The 20417-nt window shown below is 45.2% G+C and overlaps 2 protein-coding genes across 3 annotated transcripts in view; one reads left to right on the plus strand and one right to left on the minus strand.

The window, feature by feature from the left end:
* The first annotated feature begins 6 nt into the window (after positions 1-6).
* Positions 7-12420, plus strand: WBP2NL (WBP2 N-terminal like). Its single transcript, XM_019545048.1, has 8 exons — positions 7-102; positions 3792-3900; positions 4293-4428; positions 6220-6312; positions 7217-7444; positions 8052-8159; positions 8926-9002; positions 10424-12420. Exons 1-8 carry the CDS (start codon positions 44-46, stop codon positions 10469-10471), a joined length of 858 nt encoding a protein of 285 aa, XP_019400593.1. The 5' UTR covers positions 7-43; the 3' UTR covers positions 10472-12420.
* A 3097-nt stretch (positions 12421-15517) lies between these two features.
* Positions 15518-20417, minus strand: part of NAGA (alpha-N-acetylgalactosaminidase) — a 17717-nt gene continuing 12817 nt past the window's right edge. Inside the window, exons 6-9 of one of the 2 annotated variants that reach the window (XM_019545046.1) lie at positions 19478-19639; positions 18709-18906; positions 17935-18078; positions 15518-16549 (exon numbers count right to left, since the gene is read on the minus strand). In XM_019545046.1, the coding sequence (XP_019400591.1) occupies positions 16367-16549; positions 17935-18078; positions 18709-18906; positions 19478-19639 (687 nt within the window). In that variant the 3' untranslated portion in view covers positions 15518-16366. The remainder of the gene's footprint in view (positions 16550-17934; positions 18079-18708; positions 18907-19477; positions 19640-20417) is intronic. The other variant, XM_019545047.1, reaches the window with a different exon arrangement.

The raw sequence follows: 20417 nt of genomic DNA on the forward strand, positions 1-20417 counted from the left end.
GGTCACGGGGAGGGGGCGGGGCGTTGTCAGTTCGGGCTGGAAGATGGCACTGAACCGGAGCCATGCGCCGGGCGGTGGCGTCCTGTTGCCCCCGGGCGAGAGGTACTGGGCATGGCGGGGCGGGAACAGCGCTGCGCGTCCGTGTGTCCGCCCTTCGGCGCTGGGGGGCTCCGGGAGGGGGCGGGGGGAGAAACACAAACAAGTCCCGACTGCGTCACGCGCGCAGCTGCGTCACAAAGCGTGACGTGCCCTTTCATGACGCGGCCCCATTCGATGTCAGGTCAGCGGTGACGTCTGTGGGGGGCGTGTGGCGGGGCAGCGCCTGTGCCGGGAGCACCTGGCAGGCCCGGGGGCTGGTCCGGGCGGGGCGGGCTGAGCCCTGGTCCCCCCTCAGCTGGCTGGGAATGGAGCCTGAGCGCGGGGCGGGCACTGGGGCTCCAAGGTGCTTTTCAAGGCGGTGGGTGGTGTCCTGGGCCTGGGGCAAGATCCACGTTCCCAGTAAGGTCCAGCGTCCCCCGTTGAGTCTGATCAGCCCGCTGGCTTCCCGGCCTTGCTCCCGGGACTGTGCTGGGCTGGGCGGGGAGTTGGCTTGCTGTCCATAGAGTTCAAGGCAGGGGAAGATTGTCCACAGGGATCAGAAGAGGGAGGAGGGGACGCTGCACCCTGGGATGCTGGAGGACTGAAATGTGGTGGCCTTACCTCCCCCCCTCCCCCCCAGTTAGCAGGGAGACAAGTCCTGGATAAACCAGCCCCAGGGGGTGTAGCTTTGAGGGCGCTTGCAACTAGATTTTACTTTGTCACGTGGGGACAGTCAAGCACGTAGCCTAAAAATGAGGAGTAACACGGCCCTTTCACCAGCTGCAGGAGAGTAATTGGGAGGAGCCAGTTGTTTTCCTGGTTGGCTTCTGCGAGAAGGCCGGAGTGCTGGGAAGGGCTGTGCAATCCTCTGTGTAAAGCAACTGTTGGCAAAAAGCCTCACCCAACAAGATTTCACTTAGATTAACTCCTTGCTTGAGATTTCCTAGACTATCAAACCTCTCTCTTTTTTTTTTTTTTTTCTCTCCATCCTGCCTCACTGGGTTCAGAGGTAATCTTCATGCACAATCAGTTTAGTAAGAAGCACTGTCCCTGTCCAGTCTTGATTGTTGTTCATCAGAGCAGTGCAAAAGAGTTCTGAGTTTGGGAATAAGTCCATAGGAATTTCACCCCATGGTCAGATTGGTACGGACTGAAGGTTTTTGCCTTGCTCCATAGCAGGGGACACTGCCCTCTGCCCTGGACCCTGTCAGCATATATTGACAGCATTTCACAAAAGCAGGACATTGGCTGCTGTGGTTCCCCTGGGGCAGATTAAGGCGTTAGGTCTGTATTGTGTCATGGCAGACTTATGTGGAGTTCAGATGATCGTTTGTATGGGATGGTTTGGAAGATCCTGTCTCAGGCAGGGGGTTGGACTTGATGACCTCTAGAAGTCCCTTCCGGCCCTGCTTCTCTACGATTCTACGAGTAGGCAAGACCAGTGACAGTGTTATGTGAGGCTAGCGGCTTTTTAGAGTTTTAACTAAAGGTCAGTGTCTGGTCTTTAGTTATGATCTGTTGAGTACTAATTTAGGCCTTCTGTTTTATTTTGAAAAGGGAGTCTTCCCAAACCTGATGCAAACACTGTTGTCTGTACAATTTTAAAAAGAGTATAGATGGTTTATACAGAGTTTGTTTTTACAAAACATTTCTGTGCAGCATTAAAGCCCAAGTCCACTGTGTTTGCGCACAAAGAAGGAAGTTAATTTAGCTAAAGATTATGAAATGGCCCAGCCTAGTTTCATTGCTTAAGCTGGGTGTTTGCTTGTTGCATTTCAAGACCTGTCAAGATGGTAACTTCTGTGCAGAATACTTCAGTTGTAATAGATGAGGGTTGACTTATGCAGAGTTTAGATTATGGATTGTATAGGATGGTTTAGATATTGATGTTCCTGCCTGAGGCAGGGGGTTGGACTATACCTTTGGAGGTCGCTTCAGAGCCCTACTTCTCTATAATTCGAGTCTATGATAAAACATTTGCTTTTGATGTCCTGTACTGCTAATAGAAGCCACTAGAGGAGGTGTGAAAAAAGGCTTTTGTTCAGGGTTCTTTTAAGCTGGGTGACAGCGTGGTAAAGCCAGCTCTCGTTGGAGTTGGACTACCCGATGGCATCCCAGGTTGGTATGCAAAATTAAAACTGTTCAACAAACCTTAATTACAACATGCTGACTGCTGTTAATTGGCTTTTGTATATACTGTAGAAATAAATGAAGCTTTTTTAAAAAGGCAGACCTTAAAGTGGACCTGTAGGAATTCTTAATTTAAAACTGCCTTATGGAAGTTGCTGTCCCAGAACATTGTGGAGGCAAATGAATAGCTCTGTAGGATTCAGAACCGGAGCATAGCTATACATGACGTAGCTAGGAAGAAATGGCTCCCCACAGCATCCTAGAAGTGGCAAAGACCTGTTGCATCATTCACGCCATTCTTCCCAGCCATGGCAGAGAGGCTGGTTTTCTGTGGGAGACTATTAGACAGCCTGTTAGATTCATGGTTAGTTTTCTTTTTTCTTTAAGCTGAGTTTTTCTTTTAAATTTTAATGCCAGTAGTTTTAATGAATACCCTAAAGAATTCCCTCCTGGTGTGTCTCCCTCCCTAATGCCTGGGTCTTGTGGATTGTTATCCTTTTTTTTTATTCTTGCATAACTCACAGCAAGCCTACTTCATTTTCACTCTCTTCTCGTAAGACCCAGATTCTCTAACTTCTTTTCGCCAGTAGTTTTACTGGTCCCTGAATTCCTAGTAACTTCCCCAGGTGGGGCCATGTAATAGTATGGGTATATGTGTATGTAGCTACCTTCATCTGTGGTTCCTCTATGCTGCCAAAATGTGTACCATACTACAAATCTGTCATTCCCAAATCTCTTTCAGTATTTCTGCTTCCCCAGTTTTTCTTTCTTCAAGATCTTTGTGAGCTCACTTACCCAGATTCACTGACATGCATTTTCCTAAGCTGGCTCTATCTTCTCACTATGTTTCTTACCTCTCCATGTACCTGTTTCTGTGTACTTATTAGTGCTCACAGTTCCTATCAGTTTAGTGCCCATAGCAAATGTTATTAAGACATTACTACCTGTCTTGTTCAGCAGTGATCTAGAACAGTCTTGTCACTGTACTCCGTGGTTCCTCAATTCATCATTTTCCATGCAGTTTTCTGAGTCATTAGCTTGCAGTTCTTACAAGTTTACACGTAACATCTGCACTTAGTCTAGCTGTAAAGTTACTTCCCCAGTAATATAGCTTACTTGGTGGGAATCGAATTATTGAAGATACTCATTTCCCTGTAGCATCTAAAATTGGACACTGGATATCAGGGTACTGGACTAATCAGGATAGTGGCGTGTTCTGAGAGAATTATTTTATTTCAAAAGAAAAGTTGCAGAAAATCCTGCTGCTTCCAATGAGAAGAGCACTGTTCCTCCCACAACTTCCCCTGCTGGTTTTGAAGATGTAGAGAGAAGCCAGTTGTCATGCAAAGTAAGGGGCTTCCTTTTTTCAGGGCCAGGTTGGCATCTGTGGTGGTTGAGGAGAATTTTCAGATCTTCATAAACCATGCAGACATACTTGTGGGTCCAGTCTACTCTCCCCCATCAGAGCTGAGCCTTTCAGAGAAAGTTCAGAATTTGTGGTTACTTGTGGGATTGTTCATAGCTCAGGAATTTCACTTAGTTTGTGCACCTCTAATTTGTCTCTTCCCCACCCCTTCCTGCAGTATTCTTAAGCATTGTAAAGATGTGGAGCTCTCCTTCAGCGATGTGTCTGACAAGGCTGATCTGTTCAGAGGCACCAAGAAAGGAATGCTGTACCTTACTCCCTACAGGGTAAGTCTTGAGTCAGTGGGTTTCCCCTCTTTCCTCCAATGATTCCACAGGCCTCTAGTCCAGCAGACTTTCAAATGAAGCATGTGTCTTTTAGGAGAGAGAATTTCCAAAAGTATAATGTCTCAAACTGCACATTTGTTGTGGGAGGTAAGGGTGTGCTTCAGGTGGGTAAGCCTTGCATATAGTCAGCAAAGTATTTGAGGATGCTTCTGAGTGATAGAGATGGTAGCTATGCAAACTTGCACTTAAGCATATCACAGCTTTAGTTCTTCTCTCTAATAGCCTTCAGAACAGAACTGTCTTGAACATTTTAAAGTGTTTCTTTCACTGTAGGTATTTATAGACTGACTGATTGTAAATCAATTACTTCAATCTTCTTTCCTGTCTTGCAGATGATCTTTGTGTCAAAGGGCAAGGACCCCATGCTGTCCTTCATGATGCCATTCTACTTGGTAAAAGGGTGCTCCATTGAGCAGCCTGTCTTCTCTGCCAACTTCATCAAAGGAGTGATCCAGGCTGAGGCAGGAGGTAAGGCATTGCAGCTCCAAATAGCCTTACCGCCTTTGAGCTTCCCATGTGTCCTCTTTTCTTGGCCTATGTTTCTAATAAAAAGCTTGTTTACATGGGGAAGAATGACTGACAGAGCGATTGCATTATAATTGTGCTGGTGTGACTATGGATGTAGTATTCTGAAATAAGTGGCTTTACTTCTAGAATGGAGTAATAGTGGAATAATTGATTTGGCACAGAGGATATTTTTGTTAAAACTCTTAACTTCCTTGTTAACATCTAGGTCATAACTGTTCTCTGAATTTCTGTTTCTGTTGCCCTCATAGGTGTTATAGCTGTGAGGTAGGAGGGGCTGACATCAGTCACTGATTCTAGCAGTGGCTTGTAGTTTGCCTATACAAAGAGAGCTTGCTTTCCTGAAAATCATCAGATGCTTCCATGTTATACTGCCTGTATGTACCTCTTGCATAGGATGGTACAGCAGTGATTTGGATTTAATCCTGAGTTTTAATTTCTGAATGTAGTGATCATGTGATGGCTACATGATGTTGTGGTCTTGATCTGGTTCCTAGTAGGTGTCTACATCATAGAAACCACAGTTAGCACTTGGCAGTCACAGAGGTAAAAACTGACACACAACAACCATTGGGACAGCTCCCCCTCAGTTCTAGGTCTTGCCCCTGCCAGTGTGAAGTAGGTGGGTGGAATGAGGGATAGGAGTACACTACTACCACCTGCCTCTGTTCTAGCATGGCTAGGTTTTCAGGGTTGTGAATTTGGCACCTTTCACTGGCATCAAATTCCAGTTTGGGGAGATGCTCCTATAGTAGTCATGATACCTTAGCACTGTAAGAAGCAGAATTGTAAGCATGCTTTGCACCTTTTACTGTGCCCTTCACTTGCTACATTCCTTTAACTTGTGAGCTCCCTGGACACCCACACCCACACCCACACTTTGACTTCCTCTAGTTTTTTCAGAGGAAAAATCCCCCCCTTCCAATTTCTTGAAGAGATTTTTGGGACAATTTCTGTTATGTGTTTACTGGACAAAGGGGGTTGAAACTGAGCTATTATTAAGTCTAAGTAATTAATCCCCCATCTGAAAGCTTTTAAAAAAACTTGTACTGTTTTACTCAGTTGACCTCCAGTAAGATCAGTATTTTATCAAGAAGATGGACTTCTTTTTGGCCAGTCAGGTGGCTTATTTTGGATTTCTTATTATATACTCAGAATTTCTGAAAAATCCCCTGAGACCAAAGATTTCATAATCTGTCTGAGCTCCTGTGGGTCAAAGGAGTTGGAGCCTGCTGATGAAGTATTTAATTCAGATCCTAACTTGAGTTTTAGGCCCTGATTCAAAGTCCATTGAGATCATCAGTAGTCTCCCATTCAAGAGGTTTTTTGTTTTGTTTTGTTTTTCAGTCCAACCCCTTTAAATTCTATTAGCCTAACAAAAGATGACCTGGATCAGATCTATATCAACACTTTTACATATGCATGTAGCAGAAATTCCTTTTTTTTTAAAACTGAGGACATTTCCAGATAAGTCCTTCTGTTGGTTTTCTTAGTTGTGCACAGTAAGACGGGGGTGGAGGGGAACCCTGGTACTTTTTATGCTGTTGTTCTGCAGCCACAACAAGACTCTACTTAAACTTTTAAGTTTGTGACGTTCTGCAAACAGATTCAGCCAATATGACTGTACCTGCACCCTTATCTGAATTCATGTTTGTTGTTTGCTTCTTTGCTGTAACAATCACTTAAGAGCCTGGTATTATAAGGGCCTACTTTAATTCTAGCTTTCTCTCCTAGGTGGCTGGGAAGGGCAAGCTTCATTTAAACTGACCTTCAACAGCGGAGGAGCCATTGAGTTCGGGCAAATGATGTTCAAAGTTGCCACTAATGGTAAGGGATCTTCAGAGGCTTAAGTGTTTTGTTGCTGAGCTGGTTAGACAACAGTAACTTTCATGGTGGCAAATTCCTCTGGAAAAATAGCCTCTTTAAACTTTTCAAGTTTGGATTTTCCACAGTGAGCCTTTGTTTTGGTTTTAAATGAGACAAAAATGAAACAAACATGGGAAGTTTGTTTTGGTTTGGGAAAATGTGTTTTAGATTTGGCTTATTTAAGAGATCCAATTAGGAGAGACTGCCTAACTGGAACAAATTAGAAAATATGAAGTTGTGTGGAAACCATGCTCATTTTCCCAATTGAGGAGAAAGTATTAAAAGAGTTAAGGGTTACAGGGAGAAAAACAATGCTGGGGAGGGACAGTGACTGAAGCTTGGCTTCCAAAATATGAGTATATGGTCTTAAGTGGGGGAAAAAAGTTATGCTCCACTCAAACTAAAATGACTGTTTAGATTTTCCTGAATATTCTTTTTTAAGAAACTTTTTAATGGTATTTTGCTATGGGAAATGCTGATGTGTGAGGAGTGGGTTTTTGATTTAAAAACTACACTTTCCAAAAGAGAACTTTTTTTTTTTTTTTTTTAACTGAAATCTAGCTAGCAAAGGTGGGTACATAAATATGAAGAAGTTGCAGATTATTCAGTTTATTTCCATAGCCTCCACATTGCAGACTCTGCTTTTTGTTGTCAGCTGGGAGCTAGAGTGTAAAGCTGAGAGGAGAAAATAATTGCTAGATGTTTTTGGGCAGAGCAATTGCAGCAGGACTCAGTAGGTCACAATCCTGGATCCCAGGCAGATGGGACTAAATTCATGGGTTGTTTTTCCTTTACACACATTGCTACATTTTAAACTTAACTGCAATAGAGAAGAGTCTGACTTGCTCACCTTTGTCCTCATCAGCTTCCAGAGGGGCTCCTGTTCAGAATCCTAGCTATGGCTATATGCCAGCCTGTGGAGGCTATTCGCCTGCTCCCAGCGGCTATTCACCTGCCCCAGGCAGCTATTCACTTGCCCCAGGCGGCTATGCACCTCCACCAGCTAATGGACCATATCCTTATGTGCCTCCACCAATGAATGGATATGGACCTGTTTCACAACCGATGGGCTACCCATATCCACCACCTGCAGGTAATGCTTTTGTCAAATCAGTGTGCAGTATGCTAGTATAGTCTGAGAGAGTGTGCAGCATGAGATGTAAAAGGGCTGTGTTGGCAGAATGAAGAAGACTGTAATCTTCTGTCTGACTTTTTTTTTTTTTTTTTTTTTTTCTTTAAAATCCTGGGGATGTCTGACCACTGCCCTAGGCTTGATGATGTTGCAGCAGTCCTTCAGCAGAGAAATGCCTTCATCTCTGACCAGCACTGATAGATCTATGAGAACTTTGACTGCACGTGGCTTTTTTTTCCTGGGATTTTCTGGCAAGGAGTGACCCAATGAAATCCAGATGGAATTGTATTGCATCTCCTTATTATGTCTCTCCAACCCTAGCAAGACAGGGAGGGAAGTCTGCAGTATTGCAAATCACGTCCACATTTGGAACATGAGCACTGCTGTCTGCAAAGTCCTTAAGGCTGTAGAGAAGTAGAAAGTCACTGATGTTGAACTCTTGTTCTCCAAACTTATGAGACTTCACCTTTGTCCTGTCAAGAGATGAAACACAACAGGGAGGGTTTACAGGAAGACTATAACACACAAGAATAGTTTGAAATGTAATTTTACTTTTGTGTTTCTTTAGGGATGAACCCTGTGTATATGCCGCCTCCTCCACCATATACTGGGCCTTCTCCTGCAGGACCATCAGCCCCCTCAGCCCCTGCAGCCTGGGTAGAACCTGGAATGTCAGGTACGGGGAAGGTCTGACTAGCTTTGAACAGTGGAGTTGCTGTTGTTGCAGTAGTTGTGAAATATCCATTTCTTAGTCTCGTATATGAGCTGTTGGTAAGGGATGGAGAGGAAAGTTTCAGATTGCTACTACTAGGAAAAGCTGTGCAGATTTCTTGCTTTTATGAACCAGTCCAAATAAAAGCTGGGAAAACTGGCTGCACTGAAATCTGTTTGTCCTTCATTTAGATACAGAAAGGTGAATACCTGGGAAGTGTGCAGAATGGCTTCTGTGCCATGACTTATAATATAGCTACTAAAAGGGTTGAGGGAGTGTTTGTACAGTATTTTTGCAAAGGAAATAGGAGGTCTGGGTCAGTTTAATATAGATTGAATAGTAGCTTGTTATGGGCATATCCTTAGATTCCAGTGCTACTTTGTACAGTGTTATGCCAGGCTTACTGCACACATCTGGTATGCTCGTTAATCTCTTGGGTGAGAGGTGGGGAGGGTCTGGGAGCCTGGCCTTTCTCTCAGGGAGCTGTCAAACCCTAGATATTAATGAGGAAACAAGGTCTGGTAGGTAAAACCCAGAGCTGGGAGGTTTGCCACAGATCTGCCTTGATGTTGGGCAAATCTGTTAACCTTTCTGGGTGTGTCTTTTTTTTTTTTCTTTTCCCCGCTATGTAAAGTAGAAATGTATTACAAATGTACATTGAGCCTCATGCTTTGAGATGTAGAACAACTTAGGAAGACACTTCTACCAATTTTCTTGCCTTATTCTGTAGGTGACAGTAAAGCAGCAGAAGCGGCTTCAAGTGCATATTATAACCCAGCCAACCCCCACAATGTTTACATGCCTATGGTAAGCATCTGGCTGTGTGGTCCTGTTGGGTCAGGAACTCTGCTTCTCTTGCTTGCATGCTGTTTGCTGTTCAGATTTGTTAGATCATAGCCTATAGCACAAGCCAGTTTTGCACTGGGAAGCAGGACACTTGGCTTGTTTTAGCAGAGCATGTTACTGACCCATACTTCCTGAGTCCCACAGGCAGTTGGTTTGCCTTTCACAGCAGTAGGTTGGCGTCACTTGACGTTTTAAGTTGAATGGCTAGGGATGTTGAGGGTAACAGAATGATCCTTATCTAGTGTTTAATGTTAGTTACCTTCCTCCTTGATTAAAACTGAGATGACACTAAGACATGTGCGACAGTGCCTTCTGTCTAGAAAATGTAGCATTCTCAACTTATTCTGGAATGGAAGGAAATGAAGACTATATTTTTATAAAGGGAAAAGATGATACAGGTTTAGATTCTTTTGGTATTCTCTGGAGATGGCTAAGCATTCTTGTGGCTTTAGGAGCCTAGAACAGTGATCTACAGGTATAGAGCTTGATTCCACATATCTTGGGGTAGCCACAATCTTCTGCCTAGTCTTATTCCACCACAGCAGATCTACTTGAAAAAATGTTCACTTTTGTTTTTGTTTTTTTATAATGCACTGAGAGGAATAAGAAGACTGAGACTGGGGCCTGGGACTAAAGATCTTGTGTAACTGCTATGGGAAACACAAATTGTCCCCATGGCCTTAGGGAAGAGAAAGCAAGGATTAATGCAATTAATTAATGTCCAGTCACATTGCTTCGTGAGTACAAATGTTCATCTCTTCTTGGTGAAGCCTCATTTGAAGCATTGTTAAAATTGACACAAAGGATTGAAGGGATGTAACTTAAGCCAGGGAGGTTAGAGTGTAACAATAACATAGAACAGTGTTTCTCAACCAGTGGTGTGTGTACCCCTGGGAGTACACAAGACACAGGCAGGGGGTACGCATTCTGGTCTTTGCCTGCTCAGGCTGGAAGTTTGGCCACTGACCCTCCGGCCGTGTCCAGTGTGCTGGGGCTTTCACTCTCCAGCATCGGTGTGCCGGAGGATAGGGAGGGAGGCCCTGCGCAGGCTGCATTGCCCCAGGCTGTGGTGGATAAAGTGGGCCTTGGCTCACAGCAGTGAAATTGGAAGTGTCACAGTGGGACTTCCAGTTGCGCTTTTGCCTTGTCAGTCAGCAGAGGGCACATAAGGTACGAAAGGTTGAGAATCACTGGCCTAGAATATTGAATGCAAATCTGCTGCGAATTCAAAAGCTGCGAGTATATCTGTAAAGGTGTAACAGACAGGGAGGACTGGATATGTGAACTCACCCTGCAAATCCTTGGAAAGTGGAGCAGTTTCTAAAACCAGCAGTGTCTCGTGCTAGGCAGACTTGTTGACTGGCTATCCTCTTTGTTTTCAGGACCCACCACCTCCTTACGCTCCTCCCGAGGAGAAAAAGAACAACTAACAGAAGGCACCCAGCAAGCAACCTCCCACGATCTTCCTCCATGAAGACACTTTTGTCATCACCACCACCCCCTCAGTTTAGTGCATCTCTAGTTTGTGTGTACATTACATACCTAGTACTGAGTGGCATAAACACCCACTCTCCTTAAACATGCAGTATGGCAATACAAAGCAGAGCAGCAGTACTTTCTGCCTGTTGGCTTTATACTCCAGGTCTGAACAGAGTCCTTTTTAGGATAGCTTCTGTTCTCTTGCTTGAGAGGAGAGACACATTCTTCTCGATGCATTTCTTAGACCAACAGACAAAGCACCTACCTAATTTTAGGAATAAAGTATTAAGGCTTTCTGACTGAAGTGGAAACAACTTGAGGCAGAAGCTGCTGAACACTCTCTGAGGCAGCATTTGGAGGGAGCATGCTGCCACATTTCCCCCACAGCAGTCTATGCCTGGAACCTGTTGCAGTCTGGCACAGAAGATGAGACTGTAGAAGTGATGGGATATGCTAAATATGCATTGCCTTCTTGGTTCTGTTGAAGTGATGCAACTTTTTTAATTCAGGAAATGTCTCCTGAGAGACTTGGCTAGTTCAGAAGTATTTAGTAGCATATGTGCCAGAGGGGATGAGCGTTGTAGCACAGAGGCAGGCCTAACAGCTCTGCAGCAATGAAGACTGTGAACAGGCTTTGAGTAAATCAGCCTAATATATAAATCCCTAAGGGTGGAAGAGGCAAACAGCAGTGCAATTGTATCTCTGTCAGTAAAATCCTCTGTGCATGGGTCTCTCTTCCCAGTCAACCCCCCTTTCCCCCCCAAATCACAAAATGGTGGTTGAGGGACATACTGAGGTTCTCCACTCACTGGGGCATGTAGAGAACCAGTGGTGCCTGCCACCCTTCCTTTACTTTTCCTTTATTGAGAGCATGCTGTTGTATATGGAAGATATGTCCTTGAAGACGTGGCAACGTATGCTAGCCTGGTGATGTGGCCGTCTGATGTTGGTGATAGACAAGACAATGGAGGGATCTTGGGGTTTGAACTGGAAATGGGCAAAGGCTTTATAAAGCCCACCTGCCTTTGTAAATAAAGTAAAACAACTAATGGGGTTGGGTGGAGGTGACTGGAATTTGGGCTGCACGTAGCACAAGCGTGGTGGCAGTGAGAATGAATCCAAGGCTTCCTTAGAGGCTCCCAGAAATTGGCTCTGCCTCTACACACTGATGCTATGTTTGGCAACAACCTACATTACCAGCTAGAACTTGTTCCCTCTGATAAGGGGGGTGGGCACAGAGTCCTTTGTTCCACCCCAAGTGTGCTAGCTGAGTGAGACTTGGATCGTGGAGGACAGACTACTTCACTTCACTGTGCTCCTCTTGCATTCACCCCTTGGCTCAAGTTATATGTGCATCCTAGCAGTGGTGAGGTGTGACACTGGAGTTCCACTGCACAGGGTTCATTCTGCTTCCTAAATGGAGCTGGTATCTTCATGCTGCCCCTGGTAATGCAGCATCCTTTCAATAAGCAGATTTTTTTTTTTTTTTTTTTGTGATATGGCTGTAATGCCCTCCCTTCTGTTACCAAAAATATAATGACACAGCTATGCCCTCTGCTCCCCTAGGAACCTTTGACCTTGCTCCAAGGGGTATATCTCACTTGTTTAATAGAAAACCATGTGATTCCTTGTGGGGTCTGATCACCCTTCTTCCCTTCAACAGTGAGTAAGGAATATTTTCCTGCCCCCTTTCCTCCCTGTGTAGCAGGGCTACTTTACAAGGCTTCCAATGTTACATAGATTTCTTGACAGCCCTTTGCAAAGGACTGATTTTCCTTTTCCTAAGAGACCTTTTTAATCGGAGTCTGAAATGCTCTAATCACTTTCTAGAACTAAGTGTTTAGCTATGAATGTTTGTAACTTTTGCATTGCACTTTAATACAGAAGCATTTAATCTTTAGCTGTGTGCCTCCATTCATTGTTTTATATGCTCATAGAGTGCAGCCCCTTGGTGGCTATGTAGTCCCTGTTCCCTTTTGTGCTACTTTTTATGACTGCATTTTACCCCTTGCCACCTGGGGAGAGGGAAGCTGCTTTAGGTAGTCTTGTGATCACAACTGCCACAGTCTCCTTCCCTGTGGTGTACCAAGCACCACAGCTGAGTGACTGTCACGTTGCAACTGCTAGTGCAGTAGTTGGGACTGTCTCCAATAAGCAGCTCCTTTTGAGGGGGAGGCCTATTTTCTCTGATTGCAGAGTTAGCACTGAATTCTTCCTTGCTTAAGATCAAAAGCAGGCCTGGATTTCTCTTGCTGCCATCATGCTTGGCTGTTCTATCTTCTGTGGTTACATATATAAGAAGAGAAGTTTTAAATTTCTTCCACATCACATTTAGCTGCTCTCAGCTGGTTTGTCTTGGATATCCCACACTTGCTTCAGAGGAAGATGTGGTGGATCAAAGTACACAGAAGAAATTGGGAAGAAGCAGTTGCATATAACTTGACTTAGCTGCTGCCACAAAAGAGGAGATAAGATAGTTTGCCAGCAAGTCTGCTGTCAGTCTAATATTCCAGGTTGGGAATTGCAATCTGTACTACAGCTGTTGAGCAATGTGGGTACACCACTCACTTGTAGTGGGAAAGACAGACTCCTGGCCACATCTATAGCTTGGTTGAAAGGCTAAAGCTGCCTTAATCTAGCTATGCTTATAGGAAACCCTCACTATTTGTGGTTTCAAATATTCATGAATGGCAAACACACTTCTTAAATGCACATAAAGGAGCAACTCAGGAGCTCTGTACTTACTGCTGCCACTGGGCTCCCAGTCACCAGAACAGCTGCACCACTCCCCACCACAGGCCACTGAGTTCATGAACACAGTGCCTCCTTATTTGTGGATTTCACCATTTGCAGGAAATATCAGAATGTATCCCCACAAATGATGAAGGTTGCCTGTAGAAGGTCCCAGGTCCCATCTGTCCTAAAACTGGAACAACATAGGATTAACACAGCCTGTCACTCATCTATGATTTGCCTCACCGCAGCCAGAAATACTTTCTACAGAAGAGGAAGAACTGGCTGTCTGCAGCCCTGCTCCTTTCATACGAAAACTTTGGTCAGGAGCTAGCTATTGGGACAAAGATGGGCAGCAGCAACTATTATGCCTGGGTCCTAAGTGTATCTATTCAACGTAGTCAAAGGTTCCAGTCCAAAAAGAAAAAGTCTTAGATGCCCTTTGAAACTAAAAACAGGAGAGAGGGACCAGACTGATACTGCTCTGGGAATATCACCTAGGTAGCCAAGGTGGCACAAAAATAACTCTTAACATGCATCTCCTTCCCTCCATAAAAGCACTGACATTCAAACAGACTCCATCCTTCCATAACATTCTGAAACTGCAGATTCTTCCTTTGATTGTGAGTGAAAGACAGCAGGAAAATTAAGTGGCTGATTTTTTTTAATTAGAAAAGAATAACAAATCTGCTTGAATTCATAGTTATATTCTAGATAAAACTTTGAGATGAGAATTTACTTGCAAATGCCAAAGTTAGATTGTAGCAGTGAAAGCAGAAGCCTTCTTAAGCATTAATCTTCATGTAATAGCTTGAAAACTAGCCCTAGGTCTGTATCAACTAACCTCTGAAAGGTATACAGTTCTCTTTCCTAGTGTGGGAATTATGCATATATCCTGAGAAGGTGAAGTACAAGAGCACGTGAAAGATCAATTGACAGCTGGCAATGGATGTTTTACACAGCATACTTATCCAACAGTCACAGCAAGGTCTGAGACTTGCTTCCATTTTATTTAAGGAATTTCCAATTTAAAAAAAAAGAAACTAACCTGTCAGAGTTGCTTAGAAAGCAAAACTAATCCCTGTAGGATGTCAGGAAGTTTGACTTGTTTCAGTGTAAAGTGCAATGGCTGAGGATTTTTCTTGACAGCCAAAGCTGTCCCTCTAATGCTTTGAGGCCACCACCTCCTGCTGATCTCAGGAAACTATAAGTGGAAGGCAGAACACTTTGCCTACTTAAGTGTCCAGTCCTTTTCCTAGCCTGGAAAATGCAAAGAGAAGTCCATATAAGTCACTTACTAAGGTGGAAAGGAACAACCAGTGCTCTCCACCTCTGTAGTAAGCGGCCACCTCCAGCCTGTCTGCATTCTTTTTTAAGGTTTGGTAAGTGATTTTGAGAGGCTCAAGGAATAACCATGTCTGGGCAGGATTTAACACTACTTGGGCCTGTTCTGTGTGTATGGTTGTAGGGGCAAAGAAACCCAGAAGAACCTTGTTGTGGTTCTACCTAAAAGGTCAAGGCTAACTCTGGCAGTAGAATTTTCTAGGAATTACAGTAGTACTGCTCTCCTCTGCAGTGGTGTTACCTGATCAGGTGATGGTGATGATGGGAGCCATAGAGGCCTCATTTTGTTTTGGCACTGGACAGATGCAAAAGCCTGACTTAGACTATGGACAAATGTACATTTGAAGCAGCCTCAAAAGGGGAATGCAAACTGCTGCTCTGGACCACGTAGCTTGTAGTAGATGTCACACTGACTGTTACTTGTGCATGAGTCTGTAGCCATACAAAGTGTAGCAAAACTGCTCCAACTTCAATCCTGCTTTGTCCAGGGTCAAAACTGAGGCAGTCTAACTTATTTGTGTTGGTATGGGATCATGCACCTTTCTCCTTTTTTGAAGCTGCTGCAAGTCTAGATTTATTTTGAAAAGTTCTTTCACCAGCCATTTAGCACCCAGCGTTCTACACACTCCCACGCACCTCCAAAACAGCTTCCATCTTTCCTGCTAATCTATCACAATGTCTCCCTCTGGATTGCTACCTGTAAGAATCCCCTTTAGGAATGCCTTTCAGGGCTACTGTGTGCACTTGCTGGGATGGAAGATTCCAACAGGAGTATCCCATTTTGCCAATACAAATTAATTATTCAAACCAGGATAGAGACATGGATGTTCCTGTTCTAACCTTTGTACTGCCACTGCTGTATGGCAAAGTCTCTCAGTGCCTTACTGTTGGGACAAAATGAATGTTTAGCAGATGTGAGATGATAAGCAATGGATGAGCACACTGGTAGTTGAGATCACGTCTCATGCATCTGAGACATTATGTATCCGTTACAATTAATCCTCACAGAACCCATGTCCGGTAAGTAGAACTGTCCTCCCTTTATGGCTGCTGTATAATGAGAAGTTTGATAAAGGTGATAGATGGAGACTGGATTGAATGTCAGGAGCTGAATGCCCAGTCATATGCTCTGAGGACAGCTCCATACTCCCAAAGGAGTGCTGTTGTCTCTGGAAGAGAGTAAGTCTCAGTTGGAAGTGGATGAGTCCTGCTGACTTTTTTTATGTCATTCTGATCTAAAGAATATATTTTTTTTGGAGGCGGGAAGAGAAGAGAAAAAAAAGGTACCCCATATAGTATGTGTGTCTGCCTGTCCAGCACCTGTATGGAACTTAGGTCCTCACGATACTGAGATCAGATCTAAGGCCTTACTGAAAATCTATCCAAAAGAGCCCTTCCAGTGACTTGTAGTGATAATCCTTATCTAGAGAGGAATTAAGGCCAAATGGTTGAATAGTACTTAGCTCGTTCTTATCGCAGCTTTGCTCTGTGCTTGTGTGGCATCTGCCATAGGAGGGTCCCACAGCACTTTACAGTCATTAATGAATTAAGCTGGACATTATCCCCATGAGGTAGGCAACAGTTATTACTGCTTTACAGAGAGATTTAAGTATAAAATCATAGGCTTGAACAATATGAACAATTTAAACATCAGTTCCCTGTACGTGAAAGTGTCAGCAAGAAGCTAATGGGTGCCAAAAAGAAGCCTGCACTCCAGCATCTTGCTGCTAAAACCTGAGCTGGCCCCCATCACCTTTCTTCAGTTGGTTTCACAGGACCAATGGATGAAAGCCCTTCATAGGGGATTGCTGTCTGACAAAGTTCAAGGGCTGTTCAAGGTACATGGTGGGATAGAGGTACCACATGACCACTCCTGAGGGGTTGACGATGACTGTGAAGTTGTGTTCGGGTGCCAAGCCACTGATGATGTTTCCGCTGTACACATCTTGTGCCTGGAAAAGACATGGCTGTTACCAGTACTTCTACACACACTTCAATATGAAGTACTTGAAAGGCTCATCTATGCACAAGGCCCTGTTGTCACTGCTGATGTGCAGTCGTCTCTGGCAGGCTAAACAAAGCCATCTGGCAAGGCCTGATAACCTTATTCCATCACTGAGGAATAATGAATCTATTTGAGTGAATGGGTATCCCTGCCCTCATATATGATTCCATTTTTCCTACTCCTTTCCACAGGACAAACACAACTTCCTGTGCACACCCCACACTTCCTTTTGGGCTTGGATCATCATGATGGATCCAAAAAAACACCCCCCACAAAACAACTAATTGATTGTCAGGGTTAGTTCAAAATTTTAAACCAAGGCTCCAAGAGGCAGAACTGACTGATTAAAATGCAGAGTTGAGTTGGCCCTGAAATACATAGGACATGTGACCTCCTCTACTTCTAGGTCAGTGGTTCTCAATCTTTTTAGATGCTAGGCAACCCTTAGGAAAAAAAAAAAGTTTTGAGCTTTCACTCTCTTGTTTTGTCTATTAAAAAAAAAATAATAGAGCAATTCTTCTGTTGCAAAAACCTCAAAGACCACAGCAGGTCAAAATGTTTTGGACACTGTAGATTCCTATTTGGTATCTCTGAGTTTATCTTGTGAATCAATATTCCACATCTAACAGTGCTTACATTGCATGGCACCTGTAAAAGGATCTCAAGGCACCCAAGGTACTGCAGCACCATGGTTGAAAATCACTGCTATAGGTTAAAGCACGCTCAGATGACACTAGGAAGAGGACAAACACCCACATAAAGGAAGGAAATTTCTCCCCCCTTACCAAGGTGACCTAGACTTAGGGACTGGTTTGACCATAAGCACATGGGTAAGACCCTCTGGCCACATACCAGACAGGTTTGTAAGTAACAGCAATGCCACCAGCACACCACAGGCAAGCTTCCACCCATAAATATAGTCAAAGTACAAGGCTTCAGAAGGTGAAAAGAACCCTCAGGTACCAAATAAAGCATTTGTTGGTGATTGGGATTTCTTTTTGGTCCCTAAAGGTGATGAGCACAATCCCTGAAGTATGGGATTACCAGACCCTTCCTGCACAGAGACTGAGTTTTCTGTCTTGATTCTCCTAGAAGCACGAATCCATGTCCCAGTGGTGAATGTAAGTGGCTTGGGGCTGTAATCTCGAATACTACCATACAATGCAAAAAGTTGAGAGCAGAGAGGTAGGCCAAACAGCACAGTGAGGGGTTGGTACCTGTTCTGCACTGAAATACCTGGAATGGAAGGATTCCCAGATGATCTTAGAACTGTACAGCAGATTATGGGGATAGAGCATGCAGTGCAGAGCTGACATGGCTTTTGTGTCTCACCTCATACACGGCATTCTCTGTGAAGTTGAGCCTGGCCAGGGAGGTAGTGTATCGGTATGGCATATCCGTCCGCCGACTGAAGAAAACCAGGGCACTGGCTGAGTGGGAAAGTGGGCGCAGGAACACCTCGATGTAAGATTTTTCCTAGGGAAGAAAAAGAGAGGTGTTTAGGTGTCACTGACAGGAAACACTTCTCCCTTCCTCGCTCTGGGAATGAGACAACCTCCCAGCTCCTCCCCAATACACTTGTTGGTTTTCAGGATGGCTCGTGAACCTGTATCTTCAGGACCGAAAAGCAGTGCTGAATACTCCTCTCTGTTGCACATGAGGTTTACAGCAGCAAACAGCAGGCAGAAATGGGCTGCGATTTCTCTATGGAAGGGGTCGGCAACCCCTGGCATGCATGCTGAGCATGGCACATGAAGCCATTTTTCTTGGCTCTGGGAAGCTGCTGCCAGCAATGGAGCCCAGGCTGCTCCGAGCAGGGCTTGCAATGTCCCAGCTGCCTGCTGGGAGCAGTGTGGGATCCCAGCTGGCAGCAGCTCCCCAGAGCTGGGGCAGCTGCAGCCGGGAGGCTCCAAACGGTTGCGCCGAGCTCTGGCACCGGCTCCACACTGGTGTGAGCAGGCGCACCTTGGAGTGGTCACCTTCTCCCTGATGCCCAGCCAGAACCTCTCAAATGTTGTTCCTCCATCTAGTTCCCCATTCCCAGCCTCATGTTCTCCAGCTCCTGGCCTCTAACCCACCCATGCACACGCACATTCCCTCAGATACCTTGAGGATCCTGCGTCCCTGGATTCCCAAGGGGTCTTGGTTGATTTTGATCATCAGCTGGTTCTGCAGGATCTCCTTGGCACTTTGGGAGAGTGTGCGGAGGTCATTGGACATTAAAAGGGGGGCAGCCAGCACTGTCCACAATGCCATCTGGGATCGAGACTGTTCAAAGCTGAGGCCAAAGTTCCCAATGATCAACTGTGGGACAAAGAAGGGAGCAGCGGGGAAGGGACAGTGAGATAAAAGGGGAAAGGTGTGGAAGAGCAGAAGGGTACAACCAATCAGTGAGACAGCAATTCTACCCCAGGGCAGGATCCAACCCACCAGGTGGCAAGTGAGCACAGGAACCTGGTACGTCTTTCTGCTCCTTTTCAAGCAGGCTGAGACTAGGTAATGCAGCGGGTAAAAGTCTAGCACCTCACACAGGGAGGTTCAAAGTGATGTTCAGTGTGATGTGATGTTTACCCAATGCAAATCTATTAGCTAAAGCAACTAACTCCCTTTTCCCATTCCAGACTCTTTCAACATGTGGCAGGGTGATAAAGGAAGATCGGGACAGCTAGGCAGTGGGAGGGGTATGTGGAATGATTCTCTATGATTCTATGAATGCAGATCAGGGCTGAACAGGGAGCAAGGCAGCTCTGTTGATCTGCAGATTTGAATCATGTTCCCTTGGACCCTTCCACGAACAATCACCAGCCCTGCATCTAGGAAGAAGGTCCTGAAGACCCTCACTACCTGCATCTCCATATCCGCAGCCCAAAGTTACCATGTCTGGGTCATTCCAGTGGCCAGGACCAGCCACTGCCTGCAGCACATCTTGATTTTCTGAATACCAGTCCAGAATGGCAAGGACACTGTCCCAGGAGTCCTGAATATCACCATAGTTACGCCAGAGGTTGCAGATGTTTGTCAGGAGAGTGTAGTTCACCTGGAAAGGAACAAGAAAAAAAGCAAGGGGGTATTAAGGGGAATGTCTGACAGACTGGTGGAGCATATCATCATAGTTTCATAGTTGGTAGGGTTGGAAGGAACCTCGTCAGATCATCAAGTCTGACCCCATGCCATGGGCAGGAAAGAATGCAGGGGTCAAACGACCCCGGCTAGGTGAATGTCTAGCCTCCTTTTAAAGACCCCCAGGTTAGGAGTGTGCACCACTTCCCTTGGAAGTTGGTTCCAGCTCCTGGCCACCCTGACTGAAGTAGTGCTTCCTGACGTCTAGCCTGAATCTACTCTCAGTCAACTTATGGCCATTATTCCTTGTTACTCCTGGTGGTGCTCGGGGGAACAGGGACTCTCCCATTGCCTGCTTGTCCCCCTTGGCCAGTTTGCAGATGGCCACCAGATCCCCCCTCAGCCTTCTCTTGTGGAGGCTGAACAGGTTCGGATCCCATAGCCTCTCTTCATAAAGCCTACCCTGCTGCCCCCAATCACACGAGTGGCCCTCCTCTGGACCCTCTCAATGCTGTCCACGTCCCTCCTTAAGTGCGGCGCCCAGAACTGGACACAGTACTCCAGCTGCGGCCCTGACCAGTGTCGCATAGAGGGGGAGGATCACCTCCTTGGACCTGCTCATGATGTATCTATGGATACATGACAAGGTGCGGTTGGCCTTCCTGGCTGCGTCCCCACATTGGCGGCCCATGTTCATCTTGGAATCAATAGCGACTCCAAGATCCTTTTCTGCCTCTGTGCTGACAAGTTCCCTA

This window comes from Crocodylus porosus, unplaced genomic scaffold, assembly GCF_001723895.1.
Source record: "Crocodylus porosus isolate Cpor-Errol unplaced genomic scaffold, CroPor_comp1, whole genome shotgun sequence".
Lineage (NCBI taxonomy): Eukaryota > Metazoa > Chordata > Crocodylia > Crocodylidae > Crocodylus > Crocodylus porosus.